Source organism: Engystomops pustulosus, chromosome 10 (assembly GCF_040894005.1).
Source record: "Engystomops pustulosus chromosome 10, aEngPut4.maternal, whole genome shotgun sequence".
Taxonomy (NCBI): Eukaryota; Metazoa; Chordata; class Amphibia; order Anura; family Leptodactylidae; genus Engystomops; species Engystomops pustulosus.
Genome location: NC_092420.1, coordinates 47,864,597 through 47,887,765, shown reverse-complemented (window position 1 = coordinate 47,887,765; position 23,169 = coordinate 47,864,597). Strand labels below are relative to the sequence as shown.

The window sequence follows — 23,169 nt, the reverse complement described above, 5'->3', positions numbered from 1 at the left end:
AGAGCCACTGCCAGAAGAAGCAAGGCCACAAAGAACTTGTGTATTTTACTTACTGTTTTTCTGTTTCCGCAGAAATATTAATGTTTGTCGGCATAGTCGCTGTCCATTAAAACACAACAATGTGCGATAACTTTATGAGTAGATGATGATTGCAGACACTCAGTAGCACAATAGGTAGTGTTATGTACAGTTGGTAGAGCCCTTCCCCAACATAGACAATTTTTGGAATTCCCATCCATGTCATTAGGGAATAAAGTACAAACTGTAGCCAGAAAATGTAGCAGGTGAACTAATAACATTCCTTTTTTTAAATATTTATGTGGCTGGTTTCCGGAAATACAAATATATGATTTCAAACCAGCCAAATGCATGAAAACATTTACCGTATTTGTCGGACTATAAGGCGCACTAAAAATCCTTAGATTTTCTCTGAAATCAAAGGTGCGTCTTATAGCCCAGTGCGCCTTATATATGAACCTACTTACAGACAACAGTTGATTTGAACTGTGCACAGGTCTGCCACCTTGTGGTAATTCATTCTTATAATCAGGTGCGCCTTATAATCCGGTGCGCCTTATAGTCCGAAAAATACTTTAAATATGCATTTCAGATGCATGCAAGTCTGAGATCCAAAAACTTCACGTGTGAACGCACCCTAACTGTGTGAGGACCCCTATACACAACTAGTAATCACAAATAACATGTATTACATCACTATCAGGCAGAGCGCATGTGATGTAATATATTACATCACTATCAGGCAGAGCCCTATATTACATTACTGTCAGGCAGAGCGCATATATTACATCCCTATCAGGCAGAGCGCATATATTACATCGCTATCAGGCAGAGCGCATATATTACATCACTATCAGGCAGAGCGCATATATTACATCACTATCAGGCAGAGCGCATATATTACATTGCTATCAGGCAGAGCGCATATATTAAATTGCTATCAGGCAGAGCGCATATATTAAATTGCTATTAGGCAGAGCGTATACATTACATCGCTATGAGGCAGAGCGTATACATTACATTGCGATCAGTCAGAGCGTATATATTACATCGCTGTCAGGCAGAGCGCATATATTACATTGCTATCAGGCAGAGCGCATATATTACATTGCTATCAGGCAGAGAGCATACATTACATTGCTATCAGGCAGAGAGCATACATTACATTGCTATCAGGCAGAGCGCATATATTACATTGCTATCAGGCAGAGCGCATATATTACATTGCTATCAGGCAGAGCGCATATATTACATTGCTATCAGGCAGAGCGCATACATTACATTGCTATCAGGCAGAGCGCATATATTACATTGCTATCAGGCAGAGCGCATATAAATTGCTATCAGGCAGAGCGTAAACATTACATTGCTATCAGGCAGAGCGCATATATTACATTGCTATCAGGCAGAGTGCATATATTACATTGCTATCAGGCAGAGCGCATATATTACATTGCTATCAGGCAGAGCGCATATATTACATTGCTATCAGGCAGAGAGCATACATTACATTGCTATCAGGCAGAGCGCATATATTACATTGCTATCAGGCAGAGCGCATATATTACATTGCTATCAGGCAGAGTGCATATATTACATCTCTATCAGGCAGAGCGCATATATTACATTGCTATCAGGCAGAGCACATATATTACATTGCTATCAGGCAGAGCGCATATATTAAATTACTATCAGGCAGAGCGCATATATTACATCGCTATCAGACAGAGCGCATATATTTCATCTCTATCAGGCAGAAGGTATATATTACATTGCTATCAGGCAGAGCGTACATATTATGTCGCTATCAGGCAGAGCGCATATATCACATCACTATCAGGCAGAAGGTATATATTACATTGCTATCAGGCAGAGCGTATATATTATGTCGCTATGAGGCAGAAGGTATATATTACATTGCTATCAGGCAGAGCGCATATATTGCATTGCTATCAGGCAGAGCGCATATATTACATTGCTATCAGGCAGAGCGCATATATTACATTGCTATCAGGCAGAGCGCATATATTACATTGCTATCAGGCAGAGCGCATATATTACATTGCTATCAGGCAGAGAGCATACATTACATTGCTATCAGGCAGAGCGCATATATTACATTGCTATCAGGCAGAGAGCATACATTACATTGCTATCAGGCAGAGAGCATACATTACATTGCTATCAGGCAGAGCGCATATATTACATTGCTATCAGGCAGAGCGCATATATTACATTGCTATCAGGCAGAGCGCATATATTACATTGCTATCAGGCAGAGCGCATATATTACATTGCTATCAGGCAGAGAGCATACATTACATTGCTATCAGGCAGAGTGCATATATTACATTGCTATCAGGCAGAGTGCATATATTACATTGCTATCAGGCAGAGCGCATATATTACATTGCTATCAGGCAGAGCGCATATATTACATTGCTATCAGGCAGAGCGCATATATTACATTGCTATCAGGCAGAGCGCATATATTAAATTACTATCAGGCAGAGCGCATATATTACATCGCTATCAGACAGAGCGCATATATTTCATCTCTATCAGGCAGAAGGTATATATTACATTGCTATCAGGCAGAGCGTACATATTATGTCGCTATCAGGCAGAAGGTATATATTACATTGCTATCAGGCAGAGCGTATATATTATGTCGCTATGAGGCAGAAGGTATATATTACATTGCTATCAGGCAGAGCGCATATATTACATTGCTATCAGGCAGAGAGCATACATTACATTGCTATCAGGCAGAGAGCATACATTACATTGCTATCAGGCAGAGCGCATATATTACATTGCTATCAGGCAGAGCGCATATATTACATTGCTATCAGGCAGAGCGCATATATTACATTGCTATCAGGCAGAGCGCATATATTACATTGCTATCAGGCAGAGCGCATATATTACATTGCTATCAGGCAGAGCGCATATATTACATTGCTATCAGGCAGAGTGCATATATTACATTGCTATCAGGCAGAGTGCATATATTACATTGCTATCAGGCAGAGCGCATATATTACATTGCTATCAGGCAGAGCGCATATATTAAATTACTATCAGGCAGAGCGCATATATTACATCGCTATCAGACAGAGCGCATATATTTCATCTCTATCAGGCAGAAGGTATATATTACATTGCTATCAGGCAGAGCGTACATATTATGTCGCTATCAGGCAGAAGGTATATATTACATTGCTATCAGGCAGAGCGTATATATTATGTCGCTATGAGGCAGAAGGTATATATTACATTGCTATCAGGCAGAGCGTATATATTATGTCGCTATGAGGCAGAGTGCATTACACAAACTCCATATTCCCCACCGACATCCTACACTTATCACAGCTTAACAATATCTCCTCTCCCCCATGCTGCCTCTGGAGTAAGTAGCCATGTGGGGGTGGAGCTTCATTTTTCTGAGGGGCGGGGCTGACAGCAGGGGAGAGGATTAAGTCCCCACTGTCAGCCGATCAAACTCTCACCCCATCCCCTCTCGTAAGCAAAACGGAGCAGAGGTGGTACCTTAGTCAGGAGCCTACCTCTGCCTACCCCTCATCCCGGCAGTCAGCTGCAATTCAGCGTTTCACCAATATTCATGCTGCTGGTAGGGGCCCATATTAGGAGCAATTTGGGAGGGCCCCGAATTGAGCACCTCGGAAGCCCCGCTTATAATCTGGCCATAATTATGTAACATTTGGTTGGTTGTTTGGTTTGTTGTCCATGCCTATGCAAATAACCTACACTAACCAGCTACAATGTCCAATGTCAGTGCAGTGGATGAGAGTTAAACAAATAGTAAACTTCAGGTTTAAAGTTTTGTATTATGATAAAACAGGAGTCGCTCACTCAGCCTGTTCACTTTAAGCACTTTAACCCCTTCCCGACATTTGACGTAATAGTACTGCATGGCGGGACGGAGCCGGGGCCAGAAGCTGCGGGTGTCAGCTATATATCATAGCCGACACCTGCCCCTAACACCCGCGATCGGAGATTTCTCCGATCGCGGGTGTTAACCCCTAACACGCCGCGGTCGCGCTGACCGCGGCGTGTTAGAGGCATTTAAAGTTTAACTAAAGGGAATCGGACCCCCCCGCGGCGCTTACCGGGGGGGGTCCGCTGCTCCGATCGCAGCCCCGGGACTGCCGGTGCCCGGGGCTGCGAGATCTTCATCCCGGTGCCGGGTCCCTGCCTTCTGGCAGGACCCGGCTGTAAGACACTGGGCATGCGCAGCATGCTCAGTGCCTTACATTACACAGTGCAATACATCTGTATTGCACTGTGTAACCTGTAAAAAAGCTTGAACAAGTGATCTGAAGATCACTTGTTCAAGCTTAGATGTAATTACCTGTAAAAAAAGTAAAAATAAATAAATAAAGGTTTTTTTAAATAAAAATAAATAATAAAAGAAAGTGAAAGTCCCCCCAAACACCACATTTCCCTGTACACAAGTAATAAAGTATAAAAAACACTAAATCACAAAAAAACCCCACTTATTTGGTATCGCTGCGTCCGTAACAATCTGTACAATAAATCCTAAACATAATTGGACCCCCTCGGTGAACGTGGTAAAAAAAAAACCCAAAAACTTGCCAAAAATTTAAACTTTTTATCAAATTGCTTTACAAAAAATGTTCTAAAAAGTTATCCGAAAAAGTTACAAGCACCAAAATGATACCAATGAAAAGAACAACTAGTCACGCAAAAAATAAGCTTACAACCAGCTCCGTCAACCAAAAAATACTATAATTATGCCACTATAAAAATGGCAATACTAAAACAAATGCAATTTTTTCTATTCTAGTTTTCCTTCAATAAAATTGGACAAATATGAAATAAAACTATATAAATGAGGTATCACCGTAATCGTAGTGATCCGTAGAATAAAGATAATATATTATTGTTATGCTACAGTGAACACCCCCCAAAAAAATGCTAAAAATCCAAAACAAGAATTGATGATTTTATTTTCCTCCACACGTAAAAAGTTAATAAAATTGCTTCAATAAGCTAAAAACCCACTAAATTGAAGGTTTTTTTTACAGTGCATCTCATCTTGCAAAAAATAAGCCATTATGTGTCTAAATTGCTTAAAAAATAAATAAAGATTGTATAGCCTATTCCCAACGCGCATTGTTATAGAACGGTGCGGCGGGTAGTGACTTGCCAACACGGTTCAGACACAGTGATCGGGGCAAGATGGCGGCTGTTCCTGACGGCCATTCATCCTGCCCCATGGACCAGAAGGGTTACGTCCCCCCCACACACCCCCAGTTTATTATCGCTGCTACTGGCTCATCAATTCAGACGAGCCAATAGCAGCGAATTTACTTATGACGTCAGTAATACCGATCACCATGTCTGTGGACACGGTGATCGGGGCAGGGTGGCGGCTGTTCCTGACAGCCACCAATTTTGCCTTGCGGTCCAGAGGGGTTTTGTTGCCCCCCTCTGTCCATGTTTGCCGCTATTGGCTGGTCGATTTGGTCCAGCCAAAAGCAGCAATATTCGTCACAATGGGCATCGATAGGGTAAATAAGAGCAACACTTGGCGAAAATTTCCCTACGAAAAAACAAGATTTGGTACAAAAGCGCTGGCCGTGCACATTGTACAGATTATGCTGTACAACTCTTACGAGCTGTTCCAATGTGCAGGTCCTGCCGTATCATTTCTCCATTTTCAAGAGGAAGATATTAGGAAACTAATATTGGGACAAGAAGGACGGGGCCCCAGTACCTCTGGTTTAGATGTTCCTGTGTTTTGCCAGGACAGCATTTTCCCGGTGAATTCTGATGCTTCTAATGGTAGGACTCAATAAAGAGTCTGTTCCCAAAGAAGAGTTAGGATGGACACTACATACTACTAAGAGACCTGCGACATCTCCAGAGTGACAAAAGTTTAGTTGGTCCCCTGGTATATTCTACCTCCTTATACGCAACACATTCACAATTCACGCCCAACCTGTTGTGAATTAATTTCGGTAAAATGAATAATTGTAACAACTGTTATGTCCCGTTGCTCCCTATACCCCTCCATTATTTCATAAGGGGCGCCACATAACGGGCACTGAACTTTCCAGAAATAATTGCAATTTCCATCTTGGACTCCATTGCACATGATATTTGGAAACCACCTATATGTTCAAATGCTCATTTCACCACGTGTATTACACTACACCACATATTACACCTTGCTATATTCCCCAAGGGGTGTACATTCAACAATTAGGGTCACTTTTCGGGTTTTCCTCTGTTTTGGTACCACTACGGCTCTCCAAATGTATCCTGACACATATGAAGGATTTCTGTCAAATTTGGCCTCTAAAAGACAAACACCCCTCTTTTCCTCTACTGTGCGCCCATAAAGTATTTTATATGCACATGTGGGGTACTTCTACACTCGGGAGAAATAGTTTCACACCTTTTTTGGGGTTATTTAATATATTATCCCTTGTGGCTTACAAAAATTAGGGGTAAAGTGACATTTATAGGAAAATTTTCACCTTTTTAATGTTTAGGGCCTAATTGGATCATTCACCTGTAGGGGCAAATACATATATTACACATTGCGAAATTCTCTAAGGGGTGTGCATTCAAAAATTAGGGTCACTTTTCGGATTCTTATCCGTTTTATACCACTAGGGTTCTCCAAATGCATGTCAAACATTTCTGTCAAATTTGGCTTCTAAAAGGCAAACATCCCCCTTTCCTTTTACTATGCGCCCATACAACATTTTATATACACATGTGGGGTACTTCTACACTTGAGAGAAATAGCTTTACACATTTTGGGGGGTTATTACATTTTTTTTATCCCTTGTGGCTATAAAAAATTAGGAGTAAAATGACCTTTATAGGAAAATTTTTAACTTTTTCCTATTTAAGTCCTAATTAAATCAAACACCTTTATGGACAAATACACATATTACACCTTGCTAAATTCTCTAAGGGGTGTGCTTTCCAAAATGGTGAAACTTGTTGGGGTTCCGCTCTGTTTTGGGACCACTACGGCTCTCCAAATGCATCCTGACATATGTAAAGGATGTCTGTCAAATTTGGCTTCTAAAAGTCCAACGCCCCTCTTTCCCTTCTGAGCTTCACTGCGTACCCATACAACATTTTATTTGCATGTGTGGGGCAATTTTATACTTGGGAGAAATGCTAGTACACATTTTTTTGGGGTTGTTTCATCTTTAATGCCTTATGGGATACAAAAATTAGCCGTAAAAGTGACTTTTTTGGGAAAATGTTCATCTTTTTCCTTTTAGGGACCTATTTGAAGCAAACACCTGTAGGGGAAAATACACATATTACACCTTGCTAAATTCTCCAAAGGGTGCACTTTCCAAAATGGTGACACTTGTTGGGGTTCCCCTCTGTTTTGGTACCACTAGGGCTCTCCAAATGCATCCTGACACATGTAAAGGATGATTGTCAAATCTGGCTTCTAAAAGGCCAAAGCCCCTCTTTACCTTCTGAGCTTCACTGCGTACCCATACAACATTTTATATGCAAAAGTGGTGCAGTTCTGTGCTTAGGAGAAATAGTTCTACACATTTATGGTGGTTGTTTCATCTTTTATCCCTTGTGGCTTACAAAAATTTGGGGTAAAAGTGACTTTTTTGAGAAAATTTTCACCTTTTTCCTTTTTGGGGCCTAATTGAATCAAACACCTGTTGGGGCAAATACACACATTACACCTTGCTAAACTCTCCAAGGGGTGTACTTTCCGGAATGGTGTCTCTTGTTGGGGCTTTCCTCTGTTTTGGTACCATTATGGCTCTCCAAATGCATCCTGTCACATGAAAACTTTTTCAGCCATATTTACCCTCCAAAAAGGAAACAACGCTCTTTCCATTCCAAGTGCCCCCATGTGCCCGTACAGCAGGGAACAGTGACAAAATGGGTATTGGCATACTCAGGAGGAATTGCCCTCAACATTGTAAAATGCATTTTCCTTTTTAACCCATTGTGAAGGTGCAAATTTTAGTGTTCAATGAATCTATAGTAAGATAAAATTACATTTCTGTAATTTCACTTTCATTTATCTTTCACCCTCATGAAACGTTCATAGGGTTAACAAAATTCCCAAAGGTTGTTTTGAATATTTTGAGGGGTGTAGTTTCTAAAATGGTGTCATTTGTGGGGGTTTCCTGTCATGTGGGCCTTATAAAGTCACTTCTAACTAAATTGACCCTCCAAAAGTAGGTTTTGATGATTTTCGTGAAAATCTGAAAAATTGCACCTAAAGTTATAAGCCTCCTAACATCCTAAAAAAAGGAAAAGATGTTTGAAAAATGATGCCAAGTTAAAGCAGACATATGGAAAATGTAAGTTAGCAAGTTATTTTAGTGATATGACCAACTTTCCAAAAAGTAGAAAATTTTGAATTTGGAAAACATAGTTTTTTTCAAAATTTTTGCCAAATTTCCATTTATTTCATAAATAAATACTAAACATATTGATTAAATTTCTCAACCAGCATGAAGTACAATGTGTCACAAAAAAACAATTTCAAAATCAACTGGATATGTTAAAGTGTTCCAAAGTTATAACCACTTATAGTGACACAGGGCAGATTTGAAAAAATGGGCCGTGTCAGGAAGGTGAAAAGTGGCTTCAGCGTTAAGGGGTTAAAGCAAGGTCAAAACTGTCTGTATATAGGGATGAACCTAGCCTCTGTACTGCCAGGGGCACACTGTAAAAACCATCCCATGTGTGGTCAAGTAGTTATACATTATGCTATTCCCAATAATCAGTCCCCATTTCCAGGTTAAACCCCTTAAAGGGATTGTTAGGGGGTGTAAGGAGTTGTTTAAACATGGCTGGAGGGGGTGTGTATGAACCTTTCTCTGTAGGCATAGCATTACTGCCGACCACTGTATACAGAGAGTAACAGTGAGGGGCAGCACCACAGCTGAATAGGAGCACGGACAGGTAAGTATAAGAGGATTTTTATTTTTGCACCTCATCTCTATTATATATGTCCACATTGGACATGTGAAGCAGAGCTGATGTGGACAGATGTAGCAGAGCAGACAGATGTAAGAGTGCAGAAGTGGACAGCTGGTGGTAGCACAAATGTTAAAAAAATAAATGGTCCCAACCACTTTTTTTTGTATCCGGGGCCAGTATGTACATACTTACACAGACTGTCTGTGACGCTAAGCTGCGTGGTCCTTGTTTATTATTTTTATGGAGATTAAAGAAGACATTTTTTACAACCCATCGTGTAGTGCTGGACATATGTTTGTTGGTTGTGTACACAGACTTCTAGTAGGATATATTAAATAAACTTATTAATCTTCAGAAATTTCTGCCTTTTGGGGTCTCTCCCATCATGAGTGTCATTGAGTGAAGTTGATACAAGTTTAGATATATTGTTAATATTTATTTTTTTGTCTTATGACTGCTGGATATTTTCATTTCTGACACTGGGAGTGACATCTTTGCCAGTAGATTCATTTTGCCTGATTTGATTATCTTTTTCAAATTTAGGAACTTTAGGGATACTTTATCCAAAATATGGGTGAAAAAAAGAATAGAAACAGACATTTTTTGTTTGCTGTCAGCCTTGTACAGAGGAGGGGGAAGCAGGAAATTGCCGCCTTCCAGATGCATGGGTTCATGCAATGTGCCTTGTCCTCGCGAATGAAAGAAAAATCATTGACTACATATTCCCTTCATCTCGCCTCTCGTCTCCCAGGACACTGGGCGTGAAGAGCATGTCGGGACCAGTATGTCATTGTTTCTAAATTATAAATCTGCAGACAGGCAAGCCATACAGATTACTTCTTTGACAGACTTTCTAAAGGTCATGCATTGAGTAGATTGACCCTCCTGGAGATATAATGTAGATTTTCTATCCAGAAAGAATTTTATATAAATGATCTAAGTATAGCAAAACAACCAGGACCTCAGAAAAATGTAAACTTTGGTAAAATCAGTCATATACACAATGTCTTATTGATTTCTATAGTGCTGTGCATTACATTTCTTCTGTGGGAAATTACACCTATTGATCAGACCCCTCATGGATTACAGATATCACAGGGGTTTCAGATCAGAGTTTCAAAGAAAGTCAGTGATTATTCCAAACTGCATATATGATACATATGTTATTTATTTATTTGTAGTTGATCGACCTCCCATGGAGATATCGCGATATGTCCACGTGCCACCTAAACAGCCTGACAAGTTGGGGTTTGATGAGGTTGGTTATAGCTTGTGTTTACCTTTTTTTATAGCCCCATTGATATTGTCAATGTAATCTTAATTTCATAATTTACTTGTATACACCAGCATATTATTATTTTCAATAGAAACCAATGGTTAAAAAAATGCTGTCTGCTGTTTTGTTTGGGAGTTCAGTGGGTAGTCTCGCTTTAGGATAGAAAAGATAACTATCAATGACTGATAAGGACCACCGGTGGACTCCTGATCATGAAACTCAAAAATATTTATCAGTCTGATCCTCCTGCTCTGTAAGGCTGCGTTCACATATTGCATTTACATTCTTTTTTGACACACAACACAACAACTAAGGAGAGGAGCCTTGCCTTATTACATTAACAATTGCGTTTCCTCTGTAACACAGGGGATCAGTAACTAGAACCGTGTATTTTCCATGTAAACAATACAACACATGGTGCTTACTACCAATCGCCTGCATTTTAGAAGAATTGATACAGAAAGTTTATTGAAAAATTATAACACTTTTAGACAAACAAAATCAATTATTTACTGAAAGTAGACAACCTCTTTAAAATGTACCGTAAGTCTGTTACACAGCATTTGTATTTTACACCAGTTATCTTGAGTTTTATGCTACTTGTGGAGTAATCGGAGAATCTGGGCATTGGTGTCCTGTCACCAAAGGTCTTCGAGCACATGGTTGGTTTGTATATCGTGGAGCTTGTTCCTCAATCGATACACAACACTTGTATGTCTGCCGGGGTTGCTGATATAGTTCAGTTTTATCATGTGTTTAGCTGAAAAGACAATTATTGACACCCTGACTGAAATTATCAAAGAGAAGGAGTAGTTATATTAACATAACATTCACCACAGATTAAAGCACTTAGCTGGATGAAAGGACGATTTTAGGTGCCTTGAAGGCATCTTTTTGAGGACCCAAATTTGCAAGTTACAATTATTAACACCATGAAATGTGAGATTCTCAGTGACTTAGAGTCTACAATTTCAAAGGTAAATGAAGCTGGAGGGGAAGCTTTAGGGTTAACTGGTTAAATTTGTTCCAGGTAGTAAGTAATAAAACCATTCCAGGGATTCCAGGGCAGGAATGTAACTGGACTAATTGAAGAGTTTCTTGCACTAATTGTCCCCAGGTGTCTCCAGGCTAAATTAGAAGACCTAAAAGCCAAGGCAGCTTCCTCCTCCGGATCAAAAGATTAACTTTTCTCTATACCAGCAGTGTTCAAGGCCAGAAGTTAATAAGAGAACCTTGTAGTTTGGTTAATACTTCAAATACGTTTTTGAAGTTATTATTGCAAGCGGCCTAGTAGTAAATAGTGAAATGAGTCCAATAATCGTCCAAATTTTATCATTAGAATATATGATAAGATTGAGAAGGACATGGGGCAGACATCCCCTTTAAGCAGTAGGGTAAGGGTAACTCATAATAGGCTAGTAATGTCATGCACATACAGGTGAACCTAAACTCCCAGCTCCCTATAGAATTGCGCCCCCTCCAACTCAACCAGTAGGTTGAGTTGGGTTATTTTTTTAGTACATACACCAAAGAAAAGTAATGAAATTTTTATTATTTAATTCATCAATGTAATCATTTCAAAAAGAATGCTTGCAAGAAGAAGTTTTAAATGCATAGATACTTTATGCCCTTTGAGACTCTATGTGTATCTCTACAACCCCCACAACTGATAACCTCTGTCGGGTCTATGGCATTTTGATGAATAATTTATCCACTTAGTTTCCGCCATTTGTCTAGATTTTGGGAGCGTGAACTTGGGAAGTAGCATTTCCACAGTCTTCTTGGCTCAGATCATTGTAAGCTCTTTCACAAGGCCCATGAGACCCATTATAAAGTGCTCTCTAGTTGGTATAAGGTAAAATCCAGACACCACTCTCTTTTCCTAAGTCTCATACCAGGTGCTGGCCCTGCTCCAGAGGTGGGGATTTTATGTTTCACATTCCCCATCAGGCGGCCCTCTTTATCCTCCTTGTAGCAGCTAGTACAGTCATTCCAAGAATGTGGAACACCCCCCCTCTTCAACTCATTAGCATAATTTTAAAAGTTGATATTAGAATAAAGAAGGGCAGGGATAACAAATCTTAACAAGATTACCACAGTCACAGTGGCTGGGTCTATGAGTAAATGTATATTTATCATGCTTGGTTTTTGATGATAGATTTCCTTTAAATAGAACTAAACTAAATCGCTGACCGCCACTCATAATGGCAATCAATTTGTTTTTCTAAAAGTTAAATATATTGAAAAGGGTTGTTTCTGACAGTAATTTATTTCTTGTCTTTAGAATAGGAGAAAAAGTTACAGGTCAAAAGTAAGAGTGTCAAAAGGTCCACTGAATGGAGCGCTGATGCAAGTCCATAACTGGCATCTTACATATTGATAAATCAGATGATAAATCATTGATAATTCCCCACTGCCATAGTGGATGCATCATGATACTTAGTCTGGTCTGGCATAGTTTTGCGTAAAAACCTGTGAACTTTCAGCAGTGAATGTTCACAGGCTTTTACAAAGTGCGTAGGCACAGGGCAGGAATGCCCCATACCGACCCACTCAATCTACAGCTGCGCCTGTATCCCCCACCAAGCCCCTCCCACACCCACTTGGCATGGAGGTGGCGTAGTTGCATAATTAATTTCGATTTCTTGCAGTGCACAAGAATTTGCGATTGTTTCGATGCTTTTACACCACAAAACTGGGATAACGCACTGATAAATCCCCCCCTATGGGTCTATGTGAAGTCACTGTCCAGCAAGAAGTAAAGGGAGCATTAGTAATGCAGGGACTCTCCTGATTGAGTCACTTGGGATCTGAGCAGTTTGTAGCTTATCCTCTATTTTGTCAATAAGGATGAGTTAGTTTCATGGGATAACATCACTTTTACACATTATGAGCTATAGTAGGTAGTCTTAAAGATGAAGGAAATATGGCTTGTACATTTTGGTTAGGAATCTTTGGTAGGAAAGTATCACATGTAAAGTGATGAAAAATCCATCCATACAGAAATATACAAGACAAGAAATCCGCTTTGAGAGATTTGTAAAAGTGTCACCCTGTAGTTATGTGCAAAAATATTCAACCATCTATATAATGTACAATGTAATGTATGTGAATGCTTTTTGTCAGATTTATATGATCAATCTGAAACGGCGCCAAGATCGTCGTGTCCGGATGCTACGTAGTTTGTATGAGCTGCAGATCCAGGTGAAAATATTTGATGCAGTGGATGGCAAGTAAGTCTGTACCACCGAATGACTGTTGTGTCTCCATTTTATTGTTGTAATATTCTCCTAGATAATGTTGTGGTGTGCATGAGGTCTTAGACTGAGATTTTTTTTCAAGGGAAAATAAAAATGGGCATTGGTTATATACACTATGGTTGTAGTTATATGAGGACACCACTATCCAGCTGCTCTACTCAATTGTCCAAAATGAACTAGTCTATAAAACATTCTTATAAAACAATAGCCAATAGTTATAGAAAGCGCCAAAGATAACCATGCACTGTACAGTTCCCTGCTTGCCTAGCTGTCTCTGCGATGTCTGGTCGCTGCTAGGCACTGAATAGCTGCATTTTATAGAGCTTTGCCCCCATCCACATGAGTATGAGAACTCAGGGATGCTGTCTATAAAGGAAAACAGGAAGCAGCATGTAGGACATTCCTGGCCCCTGTAGTGATGACACAGCGCTGGCATCAATGGCGCTATTCAGGGACTGCGCCAAAACACCTGTATATTGAGAAATATCTTTGTGAATGTATAAGTGTAATTCAGCAGCTGTGGCCTAGTAATAGTGTTACATTGCTACGTGAAGCCCAAGTTTACACATCTGTAATAGCACCATGGTATGGGACCATACTACAAGTTTGTTGTAATGCAGAAAACACTGACTTTCTTCTGCATTCATTTGTTTTCATTTATTTTCAGGGCCCTGAATACAAGTCAGATTAAATCACTGAAAATAGATGTCTTACCCGGATACCAAGACCCCTACTCTGCTAGGACACTGACCAGAGGAGAAATTGGCTGCTTCCTCAGTCATTATTATGTGTGGAAAGAGGTAAATGAATGCACTGCTGTGAAATATCACACAAGAACATGGAGGTCATAGTTTTTTTTAATAAAGTAGGGCATACCTATATTTTTCACATTACATGTAGGTACATTTACCATATATACTCGAGTATAAGCCTAGTTTTTCAGCACAAAAAAATGTGCTGAAAACCCAAACTTGACTTATACTCGAGTAAAAAAAATATAGGTTTTATCAGGTTTTGTGGTAAAATGAGGGGCCTCGGCTTATACTTGGGTCGGCTTATACTCGAGTATATACGGTATTTGAATTTATAGTGCAGAGAAAAAGTACATTTTGGACAATTCTCTCTGTATGGCTATATGTCCACTGGGTGAAACTATGCTATGTGATCTACCAGATATTACATAACTAATGAACTCCACTCATGAAAATCATGAAACCTGGAAATAGGGACATGTAATACAAATACAAATGTTACATTCTGGGCGCAAACTTCAATACAGTAAATGTTGCTAAAAGATGAGGTATATACAGCTCCCCCAATAATGAATATATACAGCTCCCCTATATACAGCACCACCCCCTTTAATACACATATATATATAATACAGCTACAACCCCAGTAACTCATAGATATAACACAGCCCCCCAATAATACATAGATATATACAGCACCTCCACCTATGAAATACATAGCTATATACAGTCCCCACCCCATGATGTAAATAGCTATATACAGAAACTATCCCGCCCCCTGTAATATAGATATATTAAAAAAAGCAACCCCCTCCTCAGGAATACATAGTTATATAGTTATATATGCCCCCCTCCCCTAGAAATACACTGCATAAATATACTGTATATACGCTGAAAACACACGGGCTAGTCTAACTGTGGAATTTCTTACTTTAGGAAACTTTTAATGAATAGCCAAATCGAAAACGGTGAAAAGGTATTAAAACATAACATTTAATGAATCTACATCAAAATAACAAACCCACTAAATACTAGTTACCAAAATATAGAAAAACAACAGACCATGCCAGCAATACTACCAAAGTACAGTGTGACCACTAGATAAGGCAAAGACAAAGTGGTTTGGTCTTACTAGGGAAAGTGTGGTTATCCTTACCCAAGCTAGTGGCTGTCTCCCCCTGGACCTCCTACTCCTGACTGAGGTAACTGGTCTTGGTTTGTATTTTTAAAGTAGATTTTTAAAAATTTTGCATTTGGTTATTGATTGGTTGGTGAAACGTTAGTATACTATGACCCAGACAGGGATTTTCCGTTTGGACTGATCTCATATACCATTGTTTGACTTTTAATGAATATATTAATTGGGTCCATAAATTGCACAAAAGTCTATTCAGCTTTCAATACATCTGCTCTTCCAACATTGCTGACTCCATACCTATGTTTTTTCAGGTAGTGGATCGAGGCCTTGAGAAATCGCTGGTGATAGAAGATGATGTACGATTTGAGTTTAAGTTTAGAAATAAACTTCTAAAACTGATGAATGACATTGAAACCGCAGCTCTAGACTGGGATTTAATGTATGTATTGGTATCATATTTTATATGACTTGATTAGGTCTATGTATCTGAAGAATGAGGATGGAAGGGACAAGTGTAAAATTATGCATGGAGCACATCTTGTCATGTGAAAGTCTGGAGAATTTGAAACTAGCCTGTGACAAGCAGACTCAGGGTGGGGACCTTTCTTTTCTCATTGGGGGTTTCCTTTGCCTTTTAAATGGGTTATGTCATTAATAATAATCCCCCATCTACAGTATAATTATCAGATTGTGGAGATCGGCATACAGCCTGGCCAAAACCTGAAAGTCCCAGTTCTATAGAGCAGATAAGTGGAACTTGCAATTCCCCGTTCTGCTGATAGTAGGGTGGGGGTGGGAGGTCTAACAAATTAGACCCCATGCATTCTGATCTAATATCCACAGGATTGGATATACCGTACATATTATTAATAACACAACCCATTTCCGTTTTGATCACCCATATCCATCTTTCTTCATGATTATTTCTTGCCATACCATTATGCTATGAATTGATTTACCAAACTTGACATATATTTAGGGTCTTATTCACATTTTGCATGTTCCAGGATATATGTTTCTAACCTGCTAGAGACCATTGATGCACTTATTCTTGTACTCTGGCTGCATAGACATTGGAAGACGAGTTACAACCTTAAACATTGTCTTTCCCTCTTCTTTCAAGCATGCTATTGTTACCCCTTTACTAAAGAAACCTTCCCTGGACCCATCCAGTGCTGCTAACTACCGACCAGTTTCTAACCTCCCTTTCATCTCCAAACTCCTGGAACGCCTGGTCTATTCTCGACTTTCCCGTTTTCTCTCAGCTAACTCCCTCCTTGACCCCCTGCGATCTGGTTTCCGCCCTATGCATTCTACTGAAACTGCTCTTACTAAAGTCTCCAATGATCTCCTCACTGCTAAATCCAAAGGTGACTCTTCTCTCCTCATTCTTCTGGATCTCTCGGCAGTGTTCGATACTGTGGACCACCAGCTCCTCCTCAGGATGCTTTGCTCCATTGGCCTAAAAGGCTCTGCACTCTCTTGGTTTTCCTCCTACCTCTCTGACCGCACTTTCAGTGTCTCCTTTTCTGGATCTATCTCTTCTTCTGTTCCGCTCTCTGTCGGGGTTCCTCAGGGCTCAGTCCTAGGTCCTCTTCTCTTCTCCCTCTATACTGCACCCATTGGACAAACCATCAGCAGATTTGGTTTTCAATATCATCTTTATGCTGATGACACCCAGCTGTATACCTCAGCACGTAACATCACTCCTGCCTTAATCCAGAACACTAGTGACTGTCTCTCTGCTGTCTCTAACATCATGTCCTCTCTCTTCTTGAAACTTAATCTTTCTAAGACCGAACTTCTTGTCTTTCCACCATCCACTAACAGAGCCTATCCTAACCTCTCCATATCAGTCTGTGGGGTCACCATAACCTCAAAGCAGCAGGCCCGCTGTCTTGGGGTTGTGTTGGATTCCGACCTCTCCTTTGAGCCACACATTCAATCTCTTGCTCGCTCTTGCCGGATGCATCTCAGAAACATCTCCAGAATCCGACCGTTTCTCACATTTGAAACCTGTAAAATGCTAACTGTTGCTCTGATTCACTCTCGACTAGACTACTGTAACTCTCTACTAACCGGTCTTCCACTCACCAAACTCTCTCCTCTCCAATCGATTCTTAATGCAGCAGCCAGGCTCGTCTTTCAGACTAAACGCTACACGGATGCCTCCAGTTCATGCCAGTCACTGCACTGGCTGCCTGTCTCCTTTCGAATACAGTTTAAAATAATAACCCTCATCCACAAAGCTCTGAATAATGCTGCACCTTCCTACCTCTCCTCTCTTATCTCAGTTTATTGCCCAACTCGTGCTCTTAGATCCGCCAGTGATCTTAGATTAACCTCTACCCTAGTGCGGACCTCCCACTCGCGTCTCCAAGACTTCTCTAGAGCTGCACCAATTCTATGGAATGCTCTGCCCCGGACTATCAGACTAATACCTAACCTCCAAAGTTTCAAACGTGCTCTTAAAACCCATTTCTTTAGGCAAGCCTATAACACTCATTAACTGCATGAAGTTTTAACTCTTCTACTAACCCGTCCTGTGTCGTCCTCCCATCTGTTATCCAGCAACCAACAGGCACCAGACTTCTCTGCAGTCCCATTCACCCTGGACCTTGTATATAAGATGACGGCTGAGTGGTTCAAGCGACAGCAATTCCACTTATTATATTTTGTTCTATTCCCTAAGAAGAATGGCTTGACCATAAAATATTCTTTTACCTCGTGTTACCCCATCATCTTCATAAACCGTAAGCTCTGGCGAGCAGGGACCTCACTCCTGTTGTTCCATACAAATGTTGTGCTCTGTCATGTTATATTATATTTGTATTTGTTTCCTATGATTTGTAAAGCGCTACGGAATATGATGGCGCTATATAAATAAAGATTATTATTATTATTATTATTATTATTATTATTAAACATTGTTAGATTTACAAAACCTTAAGTGAATGTATATTTTCCTTGCCATTATTTAATATTTGTAACAACGTATATATATTTCTCTTTTAATGGCTTTATCATAATTTACAGTTCCTTATTCTCATTTCTCACATCTATAGTTATATTGGAAGAAAAAGAATGCAAGTACAACGTCCAGAAAAGGCAGTTCCCAGTGTAATGAATTTAGTTGAAGCAGATTACTCGTATTGGACGCTGGGTTATGCCATATCACAGACAGGGGCACGAAAACTGATTAATGCTGAACCCTTGGGCAAGATGTTGCCAGTGGATGAATTTCTGCCAGTCATGTTCAACAAGCATCCAGTGTAAGTATATACGTACAAAAAAATAGTGTAAATGTGTTAAATAGTTGTAAAATCATACACCATCAAGCAATCCTGTGCTAATGACAGGAAACTGAAAAAAAAGTTCCCTTTCATTAAACCTCAGAACTCTGTGCTGTTTGGCAGAGAATTTCTCTTAAAAGTGATCAATATTTGGTTAAAGCAGAAAGAAAAACATGTCATACTGACAAAAACCCAAATGTAAATAGTAAATTGTATCAGTTTAAAGATGGACTTTTTGCAACACACAAGTAAATAGGATTTTAAATTCATGCAGTGTCCCCCCCCCCAGTGTTTCACCACTTTTCTATTTAGAAATATATGTAGTTCAGTGTTTATTTTCCCTTTTTTTCACCAATAATTTTTTTTTAAAACACTTACCAAATTGTCAAATGTGATTCCACCTTTCCAAACAAACAGAAGGATGCACAAATTTTGTTGCTCACCTTCTGCTTGCCAAAGTTATGGCATTTTCTGTTCTGAAACTACTTGTCAGAAATATTCCTCAGCAGCAATGAAATCAGTGAAGACTAACCTCTTCCTCTGTTTGCCCTAAAGCAAAGTTGGTTATATATTGCCCTCATTTCCCCTGATTCGTTGTGTTCTCTCATTGAAATTGAAGTAACTCAGCAAATCCATTGAGATTGCTACAAGTAAATCCACACATACAGGACTATAAAGTGTCTAGCCTGGCTTGAATGAGCATGCAATAAGTAGTAGTATCTCACAATAAAACAGTTACATGAAGTGTATATTCTGTAGTGAATGAGCACTAAGGGTTAACAGCTGCCTGTGTAGATAGTGTCTGGAGAGCAGAGGCTAAGGGGAGGCTACTGCAGAGAACAACTTGAGGTGCAAAGACAGAGAAATTTACATTGTATCACAGACTGGGACGGAGGGACTTATAAGGAACAGTGGGTATCTTGTACATCACTTTATGCAAGAAACATCTGCATCCACATAGCTGCACAGATACAGCTCTCCTGCTTGCTACACAGAGCAGCATCACATGACCTCCCCGTTCCTTCAGATTGAGAATTTATAATATGTCCGGTTTATTATGTAAGCACTATATTGTCTCATAGACATTAGGATCATAGCCAGGGGCAAACAGCTACTGCAGGGAGTTGCACTTAAATTGTGTATTTAAGTTTTATGGTTAAAGGCAACTTCAAGGTACACTTCTTTATTCTTTGTAACAGTAATCCTGATGAGCAAAGTTACAATATGTAACATATATATTGATGGATATGAAACTATGATATATTAAATATATATACAGTGCCTTGTGAAAGCCCCCTTGAACTTTTTACATTTTGCCACATTTCAGGCTTTAAACATAAAGACATAAAACATAAAACAGCTCGAGTTTAGTGAGGTTGGATGAAGAGCGTTTGTGAACAGCAGTTTTCAGCTCTTTCCACAGATTGTCAATTCATTTGGCCATTCTAACACCTGGATACGTTTATTTGTGAACTATTCCATTGTAGATTGTGCTTTATGTTTGGGATCATTGTCTTGTTGGAAGATAAATCTCTGTCTCAGGTCTTTTGCACACCCAAACAGGTTTTCTTCCAGAAGGGTCCTGTATTTGTCTCCATCCATCTTCCCATTAATTTTAACCACCTTCCCTGCCCCTGCTGTAGAAAAGCGGGCCCATACCAAACACAGAGGTGGATTAAATTTATCATCATCAGTCATTTAGATCATTCAGAGATTCCCACTGAACTTCTGGAGGCGAGTTGCACTGAAAGTAAAGGGACCGAATAATATTGCACCTCCCACTTTTCAGTTTATTATTTTTACAAAAGTTTAAAAAATCCAATCAATTTTGTTCCCCTTCACAATTGTGTCCCATTTATTGATTTTTCACCAAAAAATTACAATTTTATATTTTGTTTGAAGCCTGAAATGTGGCAAAAGGTAAAAAAGTTCAAAGTTATAGTTGTGCCAGACAAGACTAAACACAGTTTATTAAATCTTTTAATAGCTTTAATGTGTTTGCACTTTTGCTATTTGAATGATATATCTTCTCCTCTTTAGAGAGAAATATATGGAGTATTATTACCCGCGGGACCTCAAGGCCTTTTCTGCAGAGCCTCTGCTTGTCTACCCAACTCATTATACTGGACAACCAGGATATTTTAGTGACACAGAAACATCCACCATATGGGACAATGAAACTGTGGCAACTGATTGGGACAGACAATACTCTGGAAAAACAAGACAACAGGGTCAAATCCACACAGATGCTCAGAATACAGATGCCTTGACGCAGCAGACTACACTTGACACATCCTCTCGTGATGAACTATGATTACTATAATGTGGAGTGTATAGAATCTAGGTTTTGTAAAGAAAAAAATGTTTACTGTGAATATTTTGAAATAGAAAATATTTTTTTTTATGAGTCAGCACATGTATCGAAGAACATTGCCTGTAAAGGTCCAAATACAACTGCAAGTGCTGCTGAGAATGTCACTGTAAGAATCTTTTTCCGTGTTATGCCAAGTTCACACGTAGGGGGTTAGGACAGAAGTGATGAGGTGGAGAACTACAGCAGTCACAAAAGTAACCATGATATATGTCGCATATGTCACATGGCTGTGTTGTACTTACCTGTAATTTTACACTACTGTTACATCTGCTACAGGTATAATTCTTATCAAGCCAGTATTAAACCAAAACTTTCTTTGTTGCTATTAACAACCAATCATAACACAGCATAACACATTTCTTAAATTTCTTAAACTCCTATATAGACCAAATAAGCACAACTTTGTTGAGCTCCTCATCAGTACAAAAACCATAGACATAAATATGGTTGGGTGCAAGCCGCTCAACAGCTATTATCATCGCTGCCTTACAAAAATGTATAAAACCTCTATCAAATGTATTTCTATGTTTGTATTTATGTATATTACAACATATTATATGTTCTGTGTGGTAAATTTGCAGCACATTTTGATACTGAAGAACACGTGTATGTGAAAATTGATTTTGACTTTGATACTTGGAATTGTATCAGAAAATATTATTTGACGTCTGTGTGCAAGATATTTAAGTGGAATATGCATACGTTTTCATTCAGGAGAAATGTTAGTTAAAAAAAAAGTTGTTTTTTGTTACTGAGATTGTGATGTAAACCAGAAAATTTTTCATAAAATAAAGCCCATGGACAACCTCTGTAAAACAGGCTGCACCTAGTGTTGAAAAGAATAACGCTTTAGACGGAGAGATTTCAGGTGATTTTCCTTTATCAGCAATTTTGTGTTATGATATCATTAGAAAAAGTCTCCTTGCTCACCACCTACCAAAGGTGTCAGCAGTGACCACCAGGAGCACAATCCTCTTCAATTTTTTTCATAAACTAGTGTATTTCTACTTTACTACAGCTACAGTTTGCCAAAGTTTCTCCTATGTTAGAATTTATTTTCTATTGAGTTTCATTATAAAAGTATAATGGCAACATTTTCTGTGCAGAGATGTATAGTAAGTATTTGAATATAGTCAGTAAGAGCCAGTTTCCAGGCATATAGGCACTCAACTACATGAGGCTTTGCCAAAAGAAAGAGCACTTGGTCTGCTTCATGGAAGCGTGCGGATACTGTGCTCCGTGGTTGTGAGCGGATACTGTGCTCCGTGGGTGTGAGCGGATACTGTGCTCCGTGGGTGTGAGCGGATACTGTGCTCCATGGGTGTGAGCGGATACTGTGCTCCGTGGGTGTGAGCGGATACTGTGCTCTGTGGGTGTGAGCGGATACTGTGCTCTGTGGGTGTGAGCGGATACTGTGCTCTGTGGGTCTGAGCGGATACTGTGCTCTGTGGGTCTGAGCGGATACTGTGCTCTGTGGGTCTGAGCGGATACTGTGCTCTGTGGGTCTGAGCGGATACTGTGCTCTGTGGGTGTGAGCGGATACTGTGCCCCGTGGGAGTGTGCGGATACTGTGCCCCGTGGGAGTGTGCGGATACTGTGCCCCGTGGGAGTGTGCGGATACTGTGCCCCGTGGGAGTGTGCGGATACTGTGCCCCGTGGGAGTGTGCGGATACTGTGCCCCGTGGGAGTGTGCGGATACTGTGCCCCGTGGGAGTGTGAGCATACTGTGCTCCGTTCGAGTTTACTGATTCTGTGGGAGTGTTTGGATACTGTGCTCCGTGGGACTGTACTGATACTGTGCTCCGTGGGAGTGAGTGGATAATGAGCTCCGTGGGAATGTGTGAATACTGTGCTCTGAGGGAGTATACTGATACTGTGCTCTCTGGGAATGTGAGCATGCTGGGCTCCGTGGGATTGTTAGCATACTGTGCTCTATGGGAGAGTGGGGATACTGTGTCCCATGGGAGCGTACAGATATGTAGTGCACTGGTCCGGAGAAGAATTGAACCGAGACTGTGGTGTAGCTACTACCGCAGATACGGAAATGAAGAGAATGTGTGCCGTGGGTTAAACGAA

The 23,169-nt window shown here is 39.9% G+C and overlaps 1 protein-coding gene across 3 annotated transcripts in view; it reads left to right on the top strand.

Moving 5' to 3' along the window:
* Positions 1 to 21,919, top strand: part of COLGALT2 (collagen beta(1-O)galactosyltransferase 2) — a 118,884-nt gene extending 96,965 nt beyond the window's left edge. For 2 of the 3 annotated variants that reach the window (XM_072127117.1, XM_072127115.1), the window contains 6 exons: positions 10,182 to 10,258; positions 13,403 to 13,509; positions 14,204 to 14,336; positions 15,738 to 15,865; positions 18,492 to 18,698; positions 20,760 to 21,919. In XM_072127117.1, coding sequence (XP_071983218.1) covers positions 10,182 to 10,258; positions 13,403 to 13,509; positions 14,204 to 14,336; positions 15,738 to 15,865; positions 18,492 to 18,698; positions 20,760 to 21,033 — 926 coding nt within the window. In that variant the 3' untranslated portion in view covers positions 21,034 to 21,919. The remainder of the gene's footprint in view (positions 1 to 10,181; positions 10,259 to 13,402; positions 13,510 to 14,203; positions 14,337 to 15,737; positions 15,866 to 18,491; positions 18,699 to 20,759) is intronic. The other variant, XM_072127116.1, reaches the window with a different exon arrangement.
* Positions 21,920 to 23,169: the final 1,250 nt, after the last annotated feature.